This window comes from Mastigoproctus giganteus, chromosome 12 (assembly GCF_048544385.1).
Source record: "Mastigoproctus giganteus isolate SK-2022 chromosome 12, ASM4854438v1, whole genome shotgun sequence".
Taxonomy (NCBI): Eukaryota; Metazoa; Arthropoda; class Arachnida; order Uropygi; family Thelyphonidae; genus Mastigoproctus; species Mastigoproctus giganteus.
Window position 1 is genome coordinate 123,344,584 of NC_143586.1, and position 25,410 is coordinate 123,369,993.

General features: G+C 36.9%; 1 protein-coding gene across 1 annotated transcript in view; it reads right to left on the bottom strand.

Annotated features, from left to right (window-relative positions):
* The window catches only part of LOC150077387 (putative fatty acyl-CoA reductase CG5065), a 144,638-nt gene that overhangs the window by 78,596 nt on the left and 40,632 nt on the right, over positions 1-25,410 (bottom strand). Inside the window, exons 5-6 of the mRNA XM_090386165.1 lie at positions 712-784; positions 36-142 (exon numbers count right to left, since the gene is read on the bottom strand). Coding sequence (XP_090242291.1) covers positions 36-142; positions 712-784 — 180 coding nt within the window. The remainder of the gene's footprint in view (positions 1-35; positions 143-711; positions 785-25,410) is intronic.

The window sequence follows — 25,410 nt, forward strand, 5'->3', positions numbered from 1 at the left end:
AAAATTGTTAAAGTTAACTGCTATCACAAACTTACTCGACGATGCTTATTACTTTACTGTAGGAAATACGAGAAGAATAGACAACTTCCTCTATATTTTTGCGGTCGCAGTTGCAATATGCTGTTGATACGTGTATCAGAGCCTGCAATGAAATATGCATGAAGTTAGAAAGACTTACTGTTTCAATTTTAAATTGAAAACTTCCACTACAAGGTACTGTGATTCCATTTACCTTTTTATTTTATGAAATATTTATTTTATTTTTTTGCGAGACTGTCACGCTTGCAACATTGCAGGCGCAATTGCAGCATGTAATAAAGAAACCATCAATGCACTTTATTACATGCTGCAATTGCGCCGTCATCACAAAATTTTGGGTTGGTCGTTTCCGTGGCGAGTGTAGACAATCTCTTCCTTTTACTTTAAGTGATTGACGAGTAAAGGTTAATTTTGACTTATGTATAGATAATAGTAGTTACTGTAACTAGAGCAAGATTAAGTTAGTTAGCAAGATTTCGCTGTAATTTAATGATAAATAATTAATGCTTTGTCTTCGATACACATCTGCATCTTGTGGTACCCAACCTCAATGTTGCTTCCGAGCATCAGAAAACTGAAGCAATTAAATTAGTTTTGTAAAATTCGTAATTAATTCAAGGATAGGCCAGAATTTCAAACGCAAATTAAAAATAAGGAAAATGGGATACTTACCACTAAGTTTGGCATTCCTTTACATAATTCAACAACTCTTCTTGTACCCAACATATTAATATCGACAGCTTTTCTGGAAGAAAAACCCATTGTTTATTTTATATTACAGGTCAGTATTAAGAAGTAATTATCTAGAACAAAGATTTATTTTTAATTGGCGGAGTACTACATTAAGTGCCGAATTCGTTTCAAATATCAGCAGAGCACACCAGTATTATTTTCTTATTGAAGTGTTTAAATATAACAAAAACAACCCATCGATAACGAGTATACTCCTAGAGTGTTTGATGTCCATATGTATGGATCAACACAGTCTGCCTTGATCACAGCTTTTACCGTTAGTTTGATCCCAAATCTGACGATCCAAAATTCAACAAACTGGGTATTTCTAACCCAGTAGGAATAACCTAATTAAAAATAGATTTGTAGAGTCAAATATAAATTGTAGAAATAAAGATGAATTTGATCAGTTTATTTAAACACTTAAAATTATTCAGGGCAATATGAAACTGGCGAGATGATAATTTGTGCTTATTTTCAATAATCCGCACTGTAAATTTACAAACCTGGAGAAGAGGTAAAGAACCTGAATGCTGTGAATCACGAATTCTAATATATATCTTTATTTCAGTTGCTGATGCCATAGTTGCTGATGAAATTCGCCGCAACTAATATAAATTTAAGCCCATTACGACCTTCCTCTGTCAGAATAGTTCAGCTTCATTGTAAGCAGGGGCGGCTCGTCGTACAGTGAACGGAGTTATGAATTTGTGAAGAAGAATGCAACGCAATGAGTATTTTTATTAACAGGACTCTCATATCGTATGCGCATCCCCTATTTCCAGTAATAATTTCAATAATAAACGAATAAAAACGCGAAATCTAAATGGTTTCCAACTTTGAAGTTTAATTAACCGTAAGCCTCACTGTGCGCTAGGCAGTTACACATTTCGCATTCCAGTGAATATCTGGCAGTTGGTTTCCATTGGCAACCAGCCAGCCAATATACATTTGATAATGTGATTTCACTATCGCTCTTAGGAAGCCTAAATATTAAAGAACAGCTTAGTGAGGCCTACAGATTTTCGATCTGCAAACATAACAGTAAAGTTACCAAGAATCGTGAAGGCACTATCTAAAATAGACAGCATTAAGTTTTGTGGACAGTTTGAAATTCCTTTACGTGGACATGACGAAAAAGACTATTCTAAAAATCCAGGAGTATTCAGAGGATTAATAAATTTCACCTGTACATTAGGTTCCAATTTAAAGAATCGTTTAGAAAACAATGCAGCATTTAAAGGAGTTTCAAAAAACTATTTAGAATGATATTCTTGATTGTTTGCTGCAAATATGCCGGAATGAAATAAAGAGAAATTAAAGCTTCATTCTTAGCTGTCATGGCTGATGACACGACAAATGTTTCAGAACATATACAAGTATGTAATTGTTCTGAGATATGAACTAAATGGACATTTTTGAGCGTTTTTTTCGAAGTGCATTCTAGATCAGTTAGACAATCCTCGAAGGAAATACTGAAAATCTGGTTGCTTTGAGCAACCAGATTTTCAGTATTTCCTTCGAGGAAAGCTGATAGCGCAAGTGTGATAAAAGGCAAGAAAGGGAAGTCCAGGATAAAAATAACACATGTGTACAAAAATGCACACATTTTATTCACTGCTATGCACACCAACTGAATCTGATGAGAAATGCAGCAAGTAGTACCCGAGATTCAAGAATATTCTTTTCGAACCTCATGTCGATACAAACATTTTTCTGAGAACAGCGTCTCTGTTCTCAGAAAGCATATGGACAGCCGTGTTGCCCGACCTTCCCCTACAAGATGGAACTTAAATATACTCACCGTGAACAGCGTTTATGAAAATTTAATACTTTATGTGCATTGAGGAACTACAAGCGACAGCAAACGCAGATAAGCTACTGCAGATAAGCAAAAGCAACTGCAATTTTGCACATCTTGAGTAATGAAAAATTCGTGTTCTGCTTAGAACTTTTCTATCAGATAATGCCTCACGTGGAAGTTATTTATAATCAAATGAAATCTCGAAAAATTTAGGCATTAAAATACATGAATATATAGGAAACTTTAAGAATACTATTCTAAAAATCAGAAATTCGATGTACTGTGAAAATCCTTCAAAAAACTCATGATTGAAGCGAGGGAAGTATGCGACTATATAAAAAAAGTGTTGACATAGGTGAGAAATATTCTTTTACAAAGCAATTAATTGCTGCTAAATTGTTTAGCAAGGACTTATTTTTCGTACGAAAATGTCCATGGAAGAGGTACGGGAGACTACTGAGGTGAAAGAAACTTTCAATAATGGGATTGAAAGAGAAACTTCTTACGGAATTACAAGTTTTCTATAGCAGACGTGATCTAAACAATTATTGCAAGTTAACTGACTTGCTGAAATTTATCTCAGAAAATAATCTAGCTGAAGTTCTTTGTGAACTTACAGAACTCAAAAGTTCTTTTGACCATTCCGATGACACTTCAGAGCCCGAACGCTGCCATTCGACATTAAAAAGAATAAAAACATTTTTAAAGGGCGCTATGAATCAGGAAAGGCTAATTGCTCAAGCATTGCTTTCAATAGAGAAAAGCTTGGTCAACAGTGCACCAAACTTGAATGAAAAAGTTATTAATCTGTTTTCAACAAATAAAAACCGAAGAATGGATTTTGTTTAATAAAAGTTAGTCTGTTAATGGTAAATGTCTAGTTAATGTTTTGTAGTATTTTTGACTTGCTTATGATTATTACTGTTATGTCTACATATCTTATAACCAAGGCAATTTAATGTAAATTTAAGACGCAGCACCCCCAAACACCAGAGTCACGAGCCGCCACTGATTGCAAGTGTAAAAAAAAAAAAAATAATAATAAAATAAAAATTATATATACACTCATTTAATTCAGATAAAGTAAAAGTTACATTCACCCCTGGACAGCAATCACATGCTAGGAGGGTAAACAAAACCCTAACATAAAATACAAAATCTATACTGGGTAATAAAGGATACAAGACAAAGAGATTACATTCGACATAAATGATCAATATACAGTCAGCGTCTGTCCAAGCAGAGTGCGGGGATGCTGACTGGAACAGGAGCACAGATAATCCTCAATTGCAGAAGCCACGTAGGACGATATAGTAATTAATATTGAATACAATCATATGCCAAGATAGATTTATAGAAAACGCAAGGGATAATGTAAGGTTAGTAGAAGGGAGAAAAATACACAAAAAAAAGGGGGAAAGAGAATATAAATTGAAATACAATAGATACAAAAAACTTATCGCTATTTACCCACAATCTAGGCGACTTCGTCTGAGGCCAACCACCCAGACTGATGGCAAAAACGACAATGAGTTCTGTTTCTGTAATGATCAATATCTGCTAAGTTATATAAAGTAATAGTAATTGAATCTAAACCATAAAAAGGTGTTCAAAATTTAGAATCAAAAGAAAGATAATATAAAGTAATAATGCAAGCACATATTGAACATCGTTGTCTCGACAGAGATTGAATATATATTCAATGTAACCCCTTTATGTAATGTTTAAAGAGTTACATATGAAAAGGGTAAAGTTGATGAAATGGTTTCAGTGAATGCAAGATTAATAAATCAGGTATGACAGATGTAATTTGTATCTTTTACATCCATTTATGCATACTTAATACAACTTTATTTATATATAGCAGACTCGATTTACTGGGACACTTCAAGATTCCAAATTAAAGAGAAAAAAACCAGAAATCATAAAATTCAAGTAATAAATAGAATAGGTATAAACAGATGTTTTGCAAGTAGCAAATAAGCGACATAAGTAGTCATGGGATATTAGTGTACCTATTATCTTGCAACCTCGCTGTCTTCACATCCGCCACTCAAAAAAAGAGAGAAGAAATGTTTAGTTTGTTTTAGTGCGTTGTGTCGATTGTGTTCCGTTGCACCGCAAAAAGACAAATTTTGTTTCGTTATGTCGGAATTTTTTTTATAGTAAAAAAATTGTTTAGAAATCGCGAAAATGATGGGTAAACGCAAAAGAGTTGCGCTTTCAGTTAAACAAAAATTTGAAATTATTCAAAAGTTTGAAAATGGTGCATCCATTAAATCTCTAATGAATGCATTATAATGTTGGTGACCAAACCATACGCAACATCGTAAAAAATATAGGAAAGCTATAGACTTAAAATCGACATCGCAAAAAATAAAGGGAAGCATCATATTGGACACGCGAGTAGTGCGTGGTAAGTTTTTTTATCTATTGCCATATTTTTTTTCACGTAGGTAGCTGGACATTTTTCGATACAGTAAATCCTCGACTTACGAAACTACGTAATTTTTTTACTCAGTTTTTTTAGGATTGTAAAATTTAAAACAAAGAAATAAATAATCAATAAACGATCACTGCACGCACAAATTGCACAAGTGAGATACGAAGTAACAAGCAAAAAAAAATAGGAAAGAGAAGATTCTTACAATTTATGTTTTTTTTATATGACTGAAGATTTGAGTCTAGGGGCAACGCATTTCACCATAATAACGTAAAAACACACAGAATTCAAGCTATCGGTATTATCGCAAATACAATAAGATCAAGTTTACTACCCGTTTATAATTAGATGCACGAACAGAAAAGTCCAATAACACGGAAAGTGAGAGTTGTTTTATTGTAGTGACGTCCAGAAATGTGCTTTAGCAAAATGTGAGCTATCGTGGGGTGATAATAGCGAGTTTTCCCCTAAACCCTGTGAAGTTCTTTACAGAAAATTTCATTTTGACTGTTATCATGGTGTCGACTAAGAGAATAAGTGACAGTGCTACTAGTAAATCTACCAATAAAAGGAAAGCGAGCGATTTGGATCAGAAAATTAAACTAATAAGGATGTATGAAAATGGTCAAACATTAATAAGTATTTCGCGGAATTCAGATTTGTCAATAATAATATAGTAGCAATATGTTACTAGTCATTCCCGAGTTACGTAAAACTCGACGAAGTAAGAAGACTTGGAATGTATCTCTTACGTATGTCGGAGACTTCTGTATTTTTGGATTAACTGGGATTTGTTTTTTACCATCTATCCCAAAAAATCGAGTCTACTCCCATAATATATATAAAGAATAAGAACATTGGAAAGGGAGAATACTGATACTAAATCATTAAATTTCCTAAATTTCACACTTAGTCGGGACTCGAATAAAATCCAATTTAATATTTATCGTTAACCTACAAAGACCGGTATGCTTCTGCATTATAGCAGCCACCACCCGTTCACCTAAAAAAAAATCGATTATTTTTAATCAATTTCTCAATGCTTACAAATATTCAACGACGGAATCTGCTTTGTGCTCGGAAATACAAATATTAACTAGCAGATTCTTAAACGAGGCACAAACAAGTTAATAGTTAATTCTTTAAAGATACCGAATTTAAAATTGTAGCCAGGCCAACATGGAAATTACACACTATACTGAACAATCACTCCGTTCTTTCCTCGTTCGCAACACAAATAAATGACTTGGTATACATTTCTTGAGGTGATTGCGACGTCTTACCAAGGCTCTACGTGGTTTCCTCTAAATTTGCGTGTTAATCAATATGCGCCCTCAATTCGTGCTTCTCGTTCTGCAGCGTCAGAATTAGCCTTTCATGCCGTTAATGAAAAACTTTATTTAACGAGGCCAAAATACTTTGTGTCCAACGTAATTATACCAGACTTAATTCTCGTTTCTGTTTGCCGGCCTTATCTAATTTCCGATTCGTGGTTATTTACGCGCATGCACGAAGACAAATAATCCTATTTAAGTTTCATGCTCGCCCTTTAACATAGGCATATGAGGCAAGAAAGCAAGTTATGCAGCATCAGCCAAAAAAACTTCCATTTCACCCATCCGTTCGTTTGAAATACCTGTCCAGCTGAGCCTTAAATTTATTTAGGCTATCAACACTTCCACAACAAGGGATGGAAGTCTGTTCCACCAACCAACTACCCGCTGGCTAGTTGGTTGGAAAATGGCAGAAGGTTATCAAATTGTAGCAGGATACTTAATGATTTAATAACTGAGAGCAAAGTGAAGGAGAAATTATTGAAGTAAACATAAAAGCACCTGGGTTGGTTGTTTTTTGGTTTTTAGGAGCATTAGCAACTAAGGCCATATTGCTCTGAGAATATGCGGTGGTCATTCCCTGACCTTTCCGCATCCTCCGTATTTGGTGGTGACGGGCTCGAACCCCGGTCTAACCAAGAAGCGTGTGCTACGCACTGCTGCTCCTTCCCACCTGGCTACGGAGGCGCCATACCTGGGGTGGATGGGATCTATCCAGTTATATTAAAGGAGGCGGCAAAGCAACTAAGCAAACCCCTAGCCATAATTATGAGCATCCTTGGACTCAGGGGAGGTTCCCACGGACTGGAGATGTGCAAATTTATCCCCAATTCACAAAGGGGGATGGAAGGGTGACACGAGTAATTACAGACCATTTAGTTTAACTTCTGTTCCAGGTAAAATAATGGAGTCACTGGTTAAAGATGCATTGCACGATCATCTAGACAAGACTGCAGCAATAATTCAGACACAGCATGGGTTTTTTAAGGGAAAGTCTTGTCTGACAAATTTGATAGAATATTATGATGTGCTTACAAAGGAACTGGATGCAAAAAATAATTTTGATATATATTTGGATTTCAGGAAAGCTTTTGACACTGTTGCGCATGGAAGACTACTGTACAAATTAGAGCAGAATGGTATTAAGGGTAAGTTGCTACAATGGATAAAAGGATGGTTAAGTGGGAGAAGACAGAGGGTGGTAATCAATGGGTGCTGCTCTTCATGGACTAATGTTATTAGTGGAGTCCCACAGGGTTCGGTGTTGGGTCCACTGTTTTGTATATTTATCAATGATATTGATGACGGTATATCAGGCTTAATGACGAAGTTTTCAGATGATACAAAGGTTGGCAGGGTTAATGACAGCAATGGCAGTGTGCTACTGCAACAGGATCTAGATAATTTGGGCAGATGGGTTAAGACGTGGCAACTGAAGTTTAACTTTGACAAATGCAAAGTACTGCATATGGGTAGAAGTAACCCCAGAGAAATGTACCAACTGTGTGGTACTACACTTAAGGTGGTAGAAAATGAAAACTTGGGAGTAATTGTGCAGTCAGATATGAAGTTTTCTGAGCAATGCAGACAGGTTGCCAGGGCAGGTCATGGGGTTTTGTCAATGATATATAGGAATTTTGATAGCAGGGAAAAGGAGGTGATTGTCTCTGTATAAGGCAATGGTCAGGCCACGCCTTGAGTACTGCGTTCAGGTCTGGAGGCCTCATTTTAGGAAGAATGTAGATTTGCTTGAGCGTGTACAGATTAGGGCAACAAGATTGGTGAGTGAATGAAGGGATCCTCTTACCAAGAGAGGCTTAAGTTCAGCAAATTGCAGTGGCTGGAGACTAGGCACCTGCGCGGTAATCTGATTGAGGTGTATAAGGCCTTGAATGGGTTGAGCACGCTGAATTCTGATGGGATCCTCCGACTTGTTCAGATTACGAACCTAAGGGGGCATAAATTCAAGTTAAGAAAGGCCAGATGTAGAATAGATGTGCGGAAATTTGCCTTTAGCCAGCGGGTGATTAATTGCTGGAACAAAACTTTTATCTGTCGTTGTGGAAGTTGATAGGTTGAATAAATTTAAGGGGGAACTGGACAGGCATTCGGAGGGAATGGTGTGTTTTTTTGGCTGATGCTGCATGAGCTCATAACACAACACTTGCATCACATGCCACTACTATATCCTAGCTCTGTAAGCAATTGAATGATAGACCTTGTAAAAGAAAGGAACATTCCTGTTGTTAATGATTATGAATAAATGTAAGGGTGGTTCAGGAGTAGTAAAAGGAAAGTAATAATATAAAGGCAAAGAAATTATTTATAAGGGTAGTACTGTAAGGATTTACAGTACCTATTATTAAGGATTTAACCTATGTCATTAAATTAGGCCAAGTGCCAAACAAGGTAACATATCAGATGAGGTGCAAAGACAATTTATTAATAGATAAACCTCATGAGTAAAGAGGGATGATAAGGTGATAACTAGTGTCTAAGGTATTAAGGCAGAATGCGTGACCTACAAGGAATGTTATTGAGATAAGAGGGTACCAGATGTAATACGTTTTATGTGTAAGAGGCTAGACCAAATATTCTAAAGGAGTAATAAGAGCTGAAGTAATTATTGATGTAAGAGAAGCACAGAAAAACAAATTTGTAAGGTAAGAGAATGATTGAGTAATCATTGTGGAGTCAGTTTTATGTAAAAACAAACTGATGTTAATTAGTATATCGAGAATAATTGAGGAGACAATGTAGTGTATTGTAGCAGGGTTTACATATGTATATGGGAATTGCGATGCTTGTATGTAATTATTTTTGTTTCTTTTATGTAGATGTTGTATGCCCATTCAAGGTTAATTTTTGTAAACAAAAGTGTGTGGCTTTAAATGTTCCGCTAACAACCGCTTTACAAGCACACTAGAAATTGGAATTTTCTGAAAATTTGTAGTCAGATTTGGTTTTTTGTGGGGTTGATAAAGACGTCAATAGGGTGTTCAGCAAATTGCAAATTTAAGTAAATAAAAGAAAATACCTTCATCATTCCCCCCCCCCCCACAAACGGTCGAAAACCGTTGGAATCTTAAGGAAAAGCGTTTCGAAATTTTCATTAAATTAATTTTTTAGTTGCCTTGAGGTAAACTTATTCTTTTACAAATATTATAATTTAATCGATTTTTTTGTATGGGATGCGTTTCAAGCATTATGGCCCGATTGTCTACCCAGCAATTGGGGTGCTAGTAGTTGTCGGTTAGCCCTATCGTTATTTTTAAATTTAAAAAATAAAATTAAAGAGAATTTTTAAAATAATGCATTCTAAGGTTAATTACCTTCATTCACATGGCCAACTTTCCGTTACTTTCTCAGGGGCTTTCAGCGAACAGATAGCCAGCTGGGATTGGGACCCAAAGCCCAACAGGTGTGCATTAGTAAAAAATACATTAGGCATTTACCTGCGATCGTTGTGCACTGTGGTCGGTACGAAAAAGCCTTAAGGTAACTCATCTGCAGATTTTATAGGTAGTTGGGGCGAGCCCTCTAGTCTAGCAGTGATCGTATTTTTTATTTATTTTTATAAATAATTGAACTATATTTATTTAGGTTTAAGGGTTCACTGTTTGCCGGTATTAAAAATTAAGTTTGTAATAGTTCTTTAGGATTAGTGGTAAAATATGGCCTATAAGGTCATATTTTAATAAATCACTAAATAGTAGTGCTATCCTCTGGGCAAGGACTGGGATAACCTTTCTACAGCATAACAGCCAACGTATGCCCAGCGGGATAACTACAAATTTGTATATACATATTTACATCCTCCCACTGCAGTGATTTTTATCTTTATAGTGCCCTGGATTTAATTTTTTAAACTGTAGGTGGGTGAAGTGTAATGCGTATTTGCATTGTTTATTTATAAACAAATTGTCCAGTTAATTGTTCTATGGCAGGGATAGCCAACAAGTCGATCGCAGCTTTAATTTCGGTCGATCACAACCAATTTTAAATTATATATATAAAAAATAGATTAGTCAAAATCTAAAAAATGTTATGCCCTCACTGTACACTCTTATTATAAATCCGTTGAACTACGTGACTATTCTTGTCGCTGCGCAGCCGCTAGGCTTGTCTAGTGAAAATTCATGCAATTATGCTGTGAAGAGCATAGTGTGTCGAATTCTTATGTAGCTTACTTAATATTAATGACTAGACAGTACATATACGTTAATTTAATACCCTTTGATTTAGAATTAATGCGACGAAAAAGAATAAAACGTATAATTTATCAAGAGTGGGAACTAGAATACTTTTTTGAATGAAAAAGAAAAAAAAAGTCGTTCTATGATTCGCAATGCATCCGTGGCTATATCCAAAAAAGGAAATCTAGAAAGGCCCTTCATCGCACTCCATGGTAAATAATACAAATAGAATTTTCCACCTAACAGTGACTTAAGAAAAAATAAACTTAAATCCAAATTATTTGCACAACAATTTCTTCTTGACACCTAATTTACAATCTAAAGCAATAACTGTAGCATCATTAAAAAGCGAGTAGTCTTCTTGCAAAAAAATTCAAACCATATTCTGATGGTCAATTCATTAAAGACGTATTTTTAGAAAAAAAATTTGAAAATTAAGAAAAATTTAAAACTGCTGTTCAAGATCTACAATTATCTCGAAATACTGTGATGCGACGCACCAAAAAAAATTAGTAAAAATGCTAGCGAACAATGGCGTGCTCATATTGCTAGTTGAGTGTCCTTTTCTGCAATTGGATGAATCTACAGGCGTCAGTAATTCAGCTCAATTGCTCGTTTTTATTCGTACTGTTTTCGATCATTCTGCCACTAAAGAAGAACCGCTGGGTATGGTTTCACTAAAAGAAAGAACTAGGTCTTGATATATTTAACGAATTCAAAAATTTTATTGAAAAAAAGTTAAATTACCATTATTTAAGCTTGTATCAATAACAGATTGAACTAAAGCAATAACAGGGCATCTTAACGGATTCATCGCATTGTTCCAAAAGGATGAATTCCCAGATTTGAGGTACCACTGTAACATCCACCAACAAGTGTTAGCCAGTAAAAGATTAAATACTAAGTGTTATTAAATACTAAGTTTCAAAATCGTGAATTCCAGAGGATAGTCTCTTCAAAAGAGACTTTTCAAAATGCATCTCGATGAAAATAAACCACATTTAATATTACACACAGATGTGAGATGGTGAGTCGGAGTAAGTTTCTACAGAGATTTCGAATGGGGGGGGGGGAAATTGTTGATCAAAGGGAAGATGATTAACAGCAGCTACAAGATAGGGAGTGGTTTTGTGATGTAGCTTTTTTGGCAGATTTTACCCGTAAATTAAGTGATCTGAATTTGGAATTACAAGAAAAAAATAAAAATGTGGGTGACATAATTAGTATTTCTGCATATAAATATTAAATTTTTGACAATGGCTAAGGATCTCAAAGAAAAAAAATTCGATCATTTTGAAAATGTAAGATCATTTGGAAAAATACTGTTTTTGAATTGAATAGTGAGAAATGTTTCTGAAATTGAGAAAGTTGTGGATGCTTTTGAAACCACATTCAGTGATTTTAAAACAATTGAAGACATTGTTCAATATATTTCTTATCCATTTAATGTCGACAGATACGAAACAAACAAAATCGCTGAGATTTTTCACATAGAGAAAATATTATTTGAAAATGGAATTATTACATTGCGAAACGTTTTCTTCCGAAAAGCCAGATCATCAGAAAAAGACTTTTGGAAATACGTTTGCCGAGAAAAGTACTCAAATGTAAAAAAATGTAGTAAACTATTAAATTGTTTTGGTTCCACATATCTATATAAATCGGCCTTTTCCAATTTGAAACAAAGACGAAGAATCCTCTACTCTTATGGACTTGCATACAGATGATTCTTTACGGTTGGCCTTATCACAGTATATCCCCGTTTTGAAAGCTAGGCAGATGACATGAAGACAAACTTCACATAAACTAAAAATGTAAAAACTTATGAATTTAAAATAAGAATTCTTATTTATATTTAATTTATAAATATTTTTCAATGTGTTGATTACTTTTTTAACCATGTGCAATGAAATTTTTGAGAAGGTAGATTGCGGCACATTTTGAAGAAAAAAAGTAGATCGCATCGCAAATTAAGTTGGTCACTCCTGTTCTATGGTATAGTCCATTTGCACGGCCTCCGTAGCCGAGTGTCATGATCGGGAGTGCAGACGCTATTTGAGCAGACCGGGGTTCAAACCCCTGACTGCTAAATACGATCGATCTGCCAAACTGCACTGGACCAGCGTGGCAGATTATGGTCCATTTCCCTCAAACATGAATTGAGGAGGCTTCCATCCTGCAGTGGATTGATAATGGCTGCGGTTTACTTTTTTTTTTCATATAGTCCGTCTGGGCTTTTGTGTCCAGTGTTTTGGAATACTTAAGTAATTAATCCATCTGGATTAGCCTGTAAACTATTTATTTACTTTTTAGGGCATGAATTTGGACATCCGGGTTACAGTGCGGTCAGTCAACGAGCTTTGTCTGAGTGCAATAAACCCAGGTCTAATAGGGGCCAAAAGGTTTGAGCCAATAAGGGTTAATGCCTGGGTGATGTTGGTTGGTTTATTATATTAGCCATATGGTGCAAGGAAGCCAGATGCTTTTGCAGAGAGAGAGAGAGAGAGAGAGAGAGAGAGAGAGAGAGAGAGAGAGAGAGAGAGAGAGAGGATGGGCCCCGGATGCCAAGCGTTTTCCGTGGCCAAGCGACTTTCTGAGCTCTATAAAGCGATTCAAAGCGTTCTCCTTTAAAGGAATCACTCTTCTTTTAAGTTTCCCGTTAGTTTCTCTTAAGTTCTTAAAAAAAAGCACTGTAGACTTCATCTTACAAGTTGTAAGTTAAGTCAGGAAAGAAAAGACAACTTTCCTTTTAATTTTATTAGAGTTACTAACCCAACTAACCTAACAACCGCTTGGCCACTCGTGGCATTACTCCTGCCTCCCCGTGGCGGGGCCGGTAACCTGAGTGGGAAAGCCAACCCTCAGGGCCAAAAGGAGTACAAAATGGACAAAGAAACCTTTCCCTCACTTGATCAGTTGAGATCACCTACTGATCAAGACCAACCCGATCATGACTCTTATCAAAATAAGACAAAAAACAGATCTATGTCAACAAGATCACCCAGCCTTTCTCCTTATTCATTCTGTTTCAGATTCTCCTGTTAGCAAATTATCCCCATTTCTAATCCAGAAATGCTTGGAAAATGCTGCAGGATCACCGAAGATGGTAAAGTGATTACAGTCTGGAGATCTGCTGGTAGAGACAATGAAGCCAAAACACTCAGAATTTTTATTGAAACTGACTACTTTTGGTGGAATTCCCGTGAAAATAACGCCTCATGCCACTCTGAATACATCAAAAGGAGTTATAGCAGAGTGGGATCTGATTAACATCTCAGAGGATGAAATTGTACAAGAATTGACAGATCAAAAAGTAATACATGCAAAAAGAATATTAATCCGGAAAGATGGAGAATTAAAGCCAACAAGGAACATAATACTGACCTTTAGTACCCCAAACTTACCAACAATGGTTAAAGCAGGGTATCTGAATTGTCGTATACGTCCATATATACCGAATCCCATCAGGTGTTACAAATGCCAGAAATATGGACACTCCCAGGTAGCTTGCCGTGGCACTATGATTTGCCCAAACTGTGGTTCAACAGAACACACTCAAGCTGATTGTACCGTAACCTCCTTCACCTGTCCCAACTGCAAAGGTAACCATCCAGCATATTCAAAAAATTGTGAAATGTGGAAAGTGGGGAAAGAAATACAAAAATACAAAACAGAAAACAAAGTAACGTATCAGGAAGCCAAAAAGCACATCATGCAGTTTATGCCAAAACGCACGTATGCACAAGCAACCAAACAATCATTCTATTGCTACTCAAACTGACATTGCAGTCCCTCCAAACATTTCTTTTGCAGATTGGGCCAGGTCCGTGCTTAATGCTAAGCCACAACCTGCCAAACACAAGCAACTGGAACAAGCAATTAATACACCAATTTCAGTTCCTCCTAACGTGCCTGAAACTACAAAAAAAGCAGAAAAAAAAATAGTACCTACAGATCATGCTCAGACCAAGAAACAGTTCCCTATACATATGGATGTTGACAACAAAACTGACCAAGAAGAAACTATATTAGAACTTCATGCAGAAGAACACATGGATACAGAGAGACCGGTTTTCCCAAAAAAAAAAAAAGACAGAAATAAATCAGATCGTTATAAACAAACTGCTTCAAAAAAAACACAGATCAAAACACAACTCCTAAAAGCAAGTAATGCAGCACATACTTCAATGGAATTGCAGAGGCATACGAGCCAATATTGATGATATATATATATATATATATATATATATATATATATAATGACCTGATTAATAAGTACAATCCAGTGAGTGTTTGTCTGCAAGAAACAAATTTAACACCACAGGTAACTCTCTCAATTAGAAACTTCACAATATACAGAAAAGACAGGAATACTGCAAAATCCGCACATGGAGGAGTAGCAATACTAGTTAACTCTAAAACCCCAGTTCGACATATCTCTCTACAGGCTGACTTAGAAGCTGTTGCTGTGCGTATTGCGCTTGGAATAACACTAACTCTTGTTTCAATATACCTCCCACCAAACAGAATTTTCATGCTTAAAGAATTAGAAGATCTTATAGCACAATTGCCAAAACCTTTCTGCCTTTTTGGAGATTTCAATGGGCATCACCCGTTGTGGGGATCTTCAAGCATGGATAAAAGAGGACATATGATAGAGGCATTACTGAATCAACAGCAGTTAACCTTGCTAAATACTGGCCATCACACTTAGGTCCATCTACCCACAGGCTCCACTTCAGCAATTGATCTGTCAATCTGTTCTCCCATACTGTTCCCCAGTATGGAGTGGTCAACCTTATGATCCACAGAACAGCGATCATTTCCCAATTATATGTAAAATTCAAACAAAACAATCCCACTCTCCAGATTAGAGTAAAATGGAAATTCACAAAAGCGAGCTGGACAAAATATTCATTCTGTATTAATTTTGATGATCAATTTATTAAAACCCAACCAATAGATAAAGTCACAGAGCACATCACGGCACAAATTTTGGCAGCAGCTTCTGAGGCAATTCCTCAATACTCTGCAAACAAAAAAAGACATGCAAAACACTAGTGGAATGAGGCCTGTAAGAGTGCAAAACGAGAAAAAAATAAAGCTTGGAACCTATTTCGTAGATTTCCTACAACAGCCAACCTCATTTTATATAAAAAACAAGAGGCAAGGGCACGACAAATCAGGAAACAAGCCAAAAAAGAAGCGTGGATAACATTTGCCAGTACCATCACGAAGGACACCAGCAGTCGGCTAATATGGAAGAAAATCCAACAATTAAATAATAAGTACATTCCCTTTTCTGCTCCAATCTTGATTAAGAATGGACGAGAACTGTCCTCTCCAAAGGAAATAGGCGATTTCCTTGGAGAGACCTTCAGTCAAATATCATCAGCTTCTGCGTACGACAATCCTTTCCTGAAAATCAAAACCTCTGCAGAAAAATATAAATTAAATTTCAACACCAACCAATCCCTTCCTTATAATCAACCATTCATCCTAACTGAACTCCAAGAAGCTCTGAACAGATCAAAAAAACAGCTCAGCAGGACCGGACGGTATCTACTATACAGGGTGTTTCAGTTAAACGTTTCAGAACTTCTAAGAGGGGTAGGGTACATCCTGACAACTCGAAATCATATAGCAATGTGGGGTCGGAAATGCTTTCCTGAAGCGGTGTTGTACACAGAAGCACCATAAAAAGAAAAGAGACCGTAAGTGAGAAATCGTTTTAATCATACATGAAAAGAAGCAAAAGGTACATGGATTTAAGTAAGTGTTCGAAGTTTCTTCCACGGGCTACAATGCACGCCTCACATCTCCGACGCATGGACATCCGAACATTCTGGAATACTCCAGGCGAATTTCGAATTTCTTCGGCAGCTACTGCGATTCTTGCAACCAGCTCCTCAGCATAGTCAACAGGGGTGTCATAAACTAGCGATTTCATATGACCCCAGAAATAAAAATCAAGACATGATAGGTCGGGTGACCGAGCAGGCCAACGCACGGGACCACCACGTCCGATCCACTGTTGACCAAATGTGACATCCAGGTAGTTACGAACATCTCCGCTATAATGGGCAGGGGCTCCATCGTGTTGGAACCACATTGTCTGTTGCGTCGATGCAGAAATCTGTTCATCTCTCAAAAGTTGTGGAAATACTTGCTGCAGAAAGATCAAGTAGATAGGTCCGGTTAGACGACACGGTAACAGGTAAGGTCCGATGAGGTGATCTCCCATAATACCTGCCCATACATTGACCGAAAATCGAATCTGTGCTGCACGACGTCGTATTGCATGCGGGTTCTCGACCGCCCAGATATGGTCGTTATGCGTGTTGAAAATTTCTTCCCTTGTGAAGGATGCCTCATCGGAAAACAACACTTCAGCAGGAAAAAGGGGATTTGTAGCACATTTTCCAAGGTACCACTGTGCGAAAGCAATACGAGGTTGAAGAAACTTCGAACACTTACTTTAATCCATGTACCTTTTGCTTCTTTTCATGTATTATTAAAACGATTTCTCACTTACGGTCTCTTTTCTTTTTATGGTGCTTCTGTGTACAACACCGCTTCAGGAAAGCATTTCCGACCCCACATTGCTATATGATTTCGAGTTGTCAGGATGTACCCTACCCCTCTTAGAAGTTCTGAAACGTTTAACTGAAACACCCTGTATAATGCTTAAACACCTAAATAATACAGCTTTAAGATTATTACTAGTATTCTACAACCGGGTATTTCTTGAATGTGTTTATCCTTCCTCATGGCATCATTCTGTAATTCTTGCCTTTCCAAAACCAGGAAAGGATCAATCGCTTCCACAAAACTACCGACCAATTTCCCTAACCAGCTGTTTGAGTAAAACATTAGAAAAAATGATAGATAGGAGATTAAAATGGATACTAGAAAGCAAAATGCTACTAAATATCCACCAATATGGTTTCAGACAAAACAGATCCTGTTTGGACCTTATGGTAAGAGCCGAAACTAACATTCGGAATGCATATGTTAAAAATGAACATCTGGTAATGGTGAGTCTAGATATTGAAAAGGCATTCGATACCACATGGAGATATGGCATTCTTCGAGAGCTGTATACCCTAGGGTTGAGAGGACACATACTCAATTCATCCAGAACTTTCTCAAGTGCAGAACCTTTCAAGTTCGTCACCAGAATGTACTTTCACAATATTTTATCCAAGAAGGGGTGCCTCAAGGGTCCATACTTAGTCCTACCCTCTTCGCAATTAGACTAAATACCATGACGCAGAATATCCCCAAAACCGTAGAAATATATATGTATGCCGACGATCTTGCTATATCATGCCATTCACCGACCATTAGCAGCATAGAGAGGCAGTTACAACTTACCATAAATAAGTTAGAGACATGGACTGTAGAAAATGGTTATCGCCTGTCAAAACAAAAGACAATTGCAGTTCATTTCTGTAAAAAGCGCAGATTACATCCAGAGCCTGAACTTAAGTTAAAAAACCAACCAATCCCTCTTGCCAGCAATATCCGGTTTTTAGGTTTAATATTAGATTCTAAACTTAATTTTTCCATGCACATCACTTATCTCAGAACTCTCTGCTTGAAAAAACTCAATATACTCAGAGCCATCTCCGCCATGGCATGGGGTGCAGATAGATGCACTCTCCTGCATTTGTATCGTTCTCTCATCAGGTCTCGTCTAGATTATGGTTCAATAGTATACGACTCAGCTAGGAAATCTGTACTTACAAGACTGAATACAATACAGCACAGTGCTCTTCGCACTGCTCTTGGAGCTTTTCGAACATGTCCGGTCCAAAGTCTCTATATAGAGGCATACGAACCACCACTCCATCTCAGAAGGAAAATGTTACTCCTCACCTATGCAGCCAGGATTAAAAGCCTTCCAGATCATCCGAATCAACCGCTGCTTTTCAATCCTGAAAGGGTAACATTCTATAACAATAAACCCACTGAAAATAGACCGACTGGTATTAGACTGCAAGATTTGATGCATTGCTGGAATGTTCATTTTGAAAACACGCTCAAAGAAACCAAAATATCTGATCCGTCCTGGTCCTCAAACCCACCTTACTGTGATACCTATTTCCAACAATGGGGAAAAAAGTCCATGGAAAGCTGTTACATCAAGCAATTGCACGAAGCACATGCCGCTAGCAATGCGCAGAGCTGCCTAATATATACTGATGGCTCAAAATCAGATGATGCCGTAGGTGCTGCAGCAATCTTTCCCACATTTACAGTATCTGTATCTCTCCCGACTGAATGTAGCAGTTATACTGCAGAACTTTATGCAATCCACCTAGCTATATACAATATCAGTCTCAATACTAATAGTTTAATTTATACAGACTCCATGAGTGCGCTTTCCGCAATAAGTAACAATTTCTCAACCCCACATCCCATAATAAAAGAAATCCAGTCTCGTCTAAAAGATTTGAGGAATCTGAATCATACCGTAAGTTTCTGTTGGATTCCAAGGGCATGCTGGAATCACAGGTAACGAAACAGCAGACCAGGCAGCTAAGCACCCAAAGAGCAACGCACCTCCATCTTACCAAGTACCTTATATAGATTTATTAAAACATATCCGAAGTATCTGTAGGGAACAATGGTTAAACATTTGGAAAACACAGACAAACAATAAATTATTTGAAATTAAACAAGAACCACAAATATGGAGCTCGAGCTTGAGGAAAAACAGGCATGAAGTAGTAATACTGGCAAGACTGCGCATAGGGCACACACACCTGACCCACTTGTTCCTGCTCATGGGCGATGACCCTCCTGTATGCATGCATTGTTCATCACAACTCACAGTTCGACATATTCTGTTAGATTGTTCGTATTACTCCCATATCAGAAATACTACCTTCCTTTCCCTGACACAAATGCAAGAACCTTTATCCCTAACCCACCTATTGGGAAACAATGCCAATCTCGATGAGCTTTTCACTTATCTCAAACAAACTAAACTTCATGAATGTATCTAATAACAAATAAGGCAAACTCCGGTACCTTTCCAAATATTTGAATAGGCACATTTTGGCCACAGTTGCCCTTGTGCCGAAAAACCTCTACACCAACAACAACAGAGAGGATGATATCCAGCTCAGGACCCTGGATGTGCCAAGCCTTTACTCAGATGGCTGCGTTTATATGGAATCTGATAAATTTATCCGGTATTTTATTCTTGATTAGGTTGCTTTTAGTTTTACTAGTGCTTCCAGTATACATCCCTGGCTCTTACAGATTCATAATTCTGTTGGATTGGTTTCTGATAACGCTGCCGTGTATCCGCTTTATGTTTGTCTCCCAGTTTGTAAGTTTAATAGTTTGGCAGCTAAAGTGGTCTCTTTTGTCAAAGTGTCGTGTGCAGACTTCATTTTCTTTAATTATGATTTCACTGTTCAGGTAGCAGATGGCTTGAAAGCAGCTATTGGGATTAGTGCGTTCTCTCGTCAGGTTTGTGGGATATATTTCCGATGCTAGTCTGTCGAATTTATCATAATTGACAACTAAAAACATCACCTATATATCTGTAGAATATTATGTTGTCTTTTATTTTGCTTTCATAGTAATGAAAGTAGAGATAGGCAATGGAATTAGAGTAGCTAGCTCCCATTGCCACCCCTCTACTTTGCACAGATACTATCGCCATATGTAATTATTACTTACACAAATGTTATGGAGTCTAGCCAATATTGCTTACTACAGTCCAGTATTACTGGATGTTCTTCGTAAGTCGGTTAGTACTTTTTTTTTAATTAGCGTGTGATATGCTGGTAAATAGGTTTTTGAAATCGTAAATGTACACTGTGGTTATTATTATTTTTGAAGTATTGGATGTAGTTTCTATTGTCGGTAATGAATTTAGCGTTTATTAATCATAGTTTGGCCTCTAGTTTTTTTTAGTTTTTTTTTTTTTTTTTTTTTTAATGTACCGGTAGCTGTTTCTACATGTAGTGATGAACCTGCTGCCTACAGGGTCTTTATGAATAAAGAATTAATTTTTGGAATCCAGTAAACAAATGGAAATTTAGTATTGTATTTTAGTTTGACTTTTTTTTGTGAATGGATATTAGTTTTTTTGTAATGGTACTGGAGCGGAGCTGATAATCTTGTATGTGTTGCTGTTGTTCAGTTCCTTTGAGTGTCTAATTTTTTTTGCAAATTATACTGAAATTGCTGTTGGCTTTGTACTGGTAATGACGAATTTATTTTGGAAGTAATCGTTTTACTTATTGTTTTTAGATTGTATCGTTTGTAGTTTTATTTTATGATATCTCTAAATGAGGCCTGACATAGCCGAGTGGACAGGAGCGCGCGTGCAGTAGCACACGCTCTTTGAGTGTACCGGGGTTCAAGCCCGTGACTACTAAATACGATTGAAATATGTATTGATTGATTTATTGTAAGCTCCACTGACCTGGTGGTCGTGCCGGAGTATAAACAAGAACATTATTAATCTTGGCATTACGTGTTCTGATGTGGTATTAATCCAAATTTGAAAAACTTCCACGAGTGTTGTATTTGTATGCAAACTGTAGTAGATCCATTCTAATGGAGGATCCGTGTATGTTTTTTTTAGTTGGCGTGGGTGTTAGGTCTGAATTTCATGCCCTTACCCATAATTTCTTTTATGGGTGTGATCTTCAACTATATTAAGGTCGCCTGTAAGTATGTGCTTGTGGTGCGGACCTATAAAAATGTTTTATATTTTGTTTCTTTGCAGCGACATGAGTGTTCAGTATTGTTGAAGTTTGCTATTGTTTTGTAATTTCACATGGCCAGTCCAATGGATCTTGTATATCCATGCATAGGTGCACTGTCTCGCACTGATGTAGGTGAAGTTTCTGATATTAAACCTATTGTTTAATCTGTAAGGGTATAGGGATTTATATTGTGAGATAGAGGTCCTCTGGTATTTCCCTTTTTTGGTGTTTTCTATGTCTATTACGGAGGATTTTGTAGTTTTGCTTATCGTGGATCTTTCTCCGAATTTCTTCTTTGTGATCTGTGTAGATTTAATCTTACATGCAGTTCTATACTGGTTTGTCCGATGTATTGTATCCTGCATTCTTTGCAGGTTATGAGGTATATGGCATTTTGCATATGACAAAATACTGGGGAATTTTCTATAGTGGGGTTGTGTTTGTCGTGTATGTATGGACATGTCATACAATTTAATTTGTACATTTCCTAAATTTAAGTTGGTTCTGGTGGTGTAGCCGGTTTGCATAATCTTCAATGCATGGGAACACCAACATAAACTGATCCATTAGAATGGATCTACTAAAGTTTGCATACAAATTAACCTATAAATACAACATTCGTGGAAGCTTTTCAAATTTGGATTAATACCAACCACATCAGAACACGTAATGGCAAGAGTTAAGACATCATACAATACTATTACAAACGATACACCTAAAAACAATAAATAAAAATATTAAAGACTTGCAAAATAAATTTGTCATTACCAGTACAGACAAAGCCAATAACAATTTCTGTATAACTTGCAAAAAAAAAAAAAAAAAAAAAAAATTACAAACTCAAAAAGGAACTGAACAACAGCGACACAGAATATTACCAACTCCGTCCCCAATACCATTACAAAAAAAACTAATAGCCATGCACAAAAAAGTGCAAACTAAAAGTATACAACACTAAATTTCCATTTGTTTATTGGATCCCAAAATTCCATAAAGACCCTGTAGGCAGCAGGTTCACCGCTGCATGTAAAAACGGCTACATTAAAAACTCCAGTAAAAAACTAGAGGCCAAACTAAGATAAATAATCACCAACACGAAATTCATTACTGACATAGAATACCTCAAAAATAATATCCACAAAGTGTATACTTACGGTTTCAAAAACCTATTTATCAGGTTATCACATGCTAATTAAAAAAATTAACAAAATATTACTAAGAACATCAGGAAATATGGACTAGTAAACAATACTGGCTAGACTTCATAACATTGAGTAATTAATAATTACATACTTATGGGCGATAGTATCTGTGCAAAGTAGAGGGTGGCAATGGGAGCAAGCTGCTAGAGTTCCACTGCCAACCTCTACTTACATTACTATGAAAGCAAAATAAAAATATTATTCTACAGATATCTGGACGATGTTTTAGTTGTCGAATATGATAAGTTCGATTATGACAATCCCAGTTTACTGGGAATCATCATTAGCCATTTTCAATACACTGCAGGATGAAGGCCTCTCCAGCAACTTTCCAGTTCCTTCTATTTTGTGCAATGGCCATCCATTTACTACCTACAAACTCGTGAATTTCATCTATCCATCTCTGGCGTTGTCTTCCAGGTTTTCTTCTAGCTCCTCTTGGGTACCATTCTGTTATTTTTTTAGTCCATCTGTCATCATGTCTTCGAGCTATGTGCCCTGCCCAAGGCGATTTTAGTTTAGTTTTGAAAAGAATGTCCTTTACTTGAGTTTGCTGCCTAATCCATGCGTTTCTCTTCTTATCTAAGAGTCTGATTCCCAATATAATTCGTTCCATTGTTCGCTGTGTAGTTTTCAGCTTCTCTTCCATTCTTTTGATGAGTACCCAAGTTTCACTTCCATAAGTCATGGTGGGGAGTATACATGTTTCATTATTTTACGTTTCAGACAAACTGGTATATTGCTCTTCAGTATGTGAGCATTTCCTGAATGCTATCCATCCAAAATTTATTCTTCTCTTGACTTCCATCCATTTATCATTATTACAGCTGATAACCTGTCCAGGTAAGTAAGTATATAACTCCACCTTTTCAATTACTGCTCCTTCAAATCATTATGTCCCTTTCTATGGCATACTTGTTCATCATTACTTTTGTTTTAGCCATATTGATCTGTAGTCCAAAATCCTTACTAACTGTGCATAACTGATTAAGATTTTCCTCTAATTCTTTGGGATCGTGGCTTATGACCACAATGTCATCTGCAAATCGTAAATGGTTCAGGTACTCTCCATTCACATGGACTGCTTTCTGCGACCAGTGTAATCTTCTGAAAGCTTCCTCAAGGGCAGCAGTAAACAGCTTCGGAGATGGGTGTCTCCTTGTCGAACTCCTTTCTTGATTTTAAGTTTCCTACTGTCTTTGTCTAGTCTAATAAAGGAGGTAGCGTTCATATATTTTCTTCAAAATCATAATATATGGGGTATCTGTGCCTTGTCTTTCCAGTGCCCAACACATTGCCTTATGCTGTATGGAGTCAAATGCCTTTTCAAAATCCACAAAAGCCAGGCATAATGTTTTATATTCATTTGCTTTCTCCATTAGCTGTGATAATACGTGAAGGTGATCCATAGTGGAGAATCCTGTCCTAAAGCCAGCTTGCTCTTTCGGTTGATTCTCATCAAGTATTCTTTGTAACCTGTTAGTAATGACCTTTGTGAACAACTTGCAGATGTCGGATAACAAGCTAACTGGCCTATAATTTCTTATGCAGCAAAACTATTATTGTTACGCATTATTCCACTGCTTAGGCATCACAGCTTTTCTAATGCACTTTGTGAAGAGCCTTGCCAGTTTGTGTTATGTCTCTTCCTCCCAATTTTAACAACTCTACAGTAACTTCATCTTCCCTCGGAGCTTTCTGATTCTTCAATGCATGTTCTACCTCATCAGAAAGAATATCGGGTATGTCGTATGTCTTGCTAATTTGCGATCCATCTTCTCACTGCTAGTATCATTCCCTCGCTCCTTGTATAATTCTCTATAGTAGAATTCTGCCTTCTCTGCTATTTATAAGTACACCATCGCTATTCTTCAGTTTCATTTGTCTTTCTGTATTACTGTTCATGGCTGCTGATTTAAGTCCTTTGTTTTCCTTAATGCTTGTTCTACTTTGTGTTAAATCTTCTTATATCCTCTGAGTCTCTTTCTAATGGCTTTGCATTACTCGGTATACTCGCCTTTCTCCTTGTCAGTGTTCATCTTGCTCTTCATTTACTGTTAATACCAGGCTTTAACTTAAATTTCTCAGATATTTATAATAAACTTATAAAAAAACTAAATGTGATAATGACAGTTATTGGGACAACAGAAATGGGTATACATGAGACATTCATTCAACCCGATTCGGCTAACTGTTCCCTCAAAGCCCCTGAGGAAATAGCAGAAAGTTGGTAGCTAAGATGGTGATACGAACAATTTTGCTCGAGGCTCTTTATTGGGGATAATAAAGCCGTCTGGTTAGTCGGAGAGTTGCTGTGGCCCAGTCTCTTCCTGATTGGCTGTTGAGGATGGCTCTGTGATTGGTTGAGTGGGAACAAAGATTACGTTAAATACGAAAAAAATAAAATAGTTTTAAATTAAAAACCTGATCACGAGAAATTTTAGTTTATCGGAATGAAGGGACTGATTGATACAATCAGATCAAAACAATCTAATTTCTAAATTGTCGGCTACGTTCCTAATTTCTATACAGAAATCCATCTTCAGGCCTTTATTTCGAATTGAAGACTATCACTTGATCGTAGGAAGTCCATACTGGTGTGGCACATCTGAAATCTACAGGAGACCAAATGTGTGCATACAGTCTTAGCTTGCTTTGTGTGCTATACAGTTTCACTGAAATACTCAGTTTTCATTGTCTGAATCACATACTGCGTTTCTTAACAGCAGTGGAACTGGTTTCGAGGATCAAAATTAATCAGGTTCAAATGCAACAAATCACTTTGAAACTTTCATCTTAGTCGCATGGTCATAGATAGCAGATATGTAGGCCTGCACCAGCAACAATGGAATAGCAGCAATAACCCTTTACTGCGCGTGCTGCATAAGACAGCAGTCATCCCCTCGCCATTGTGTTTCTAAGTC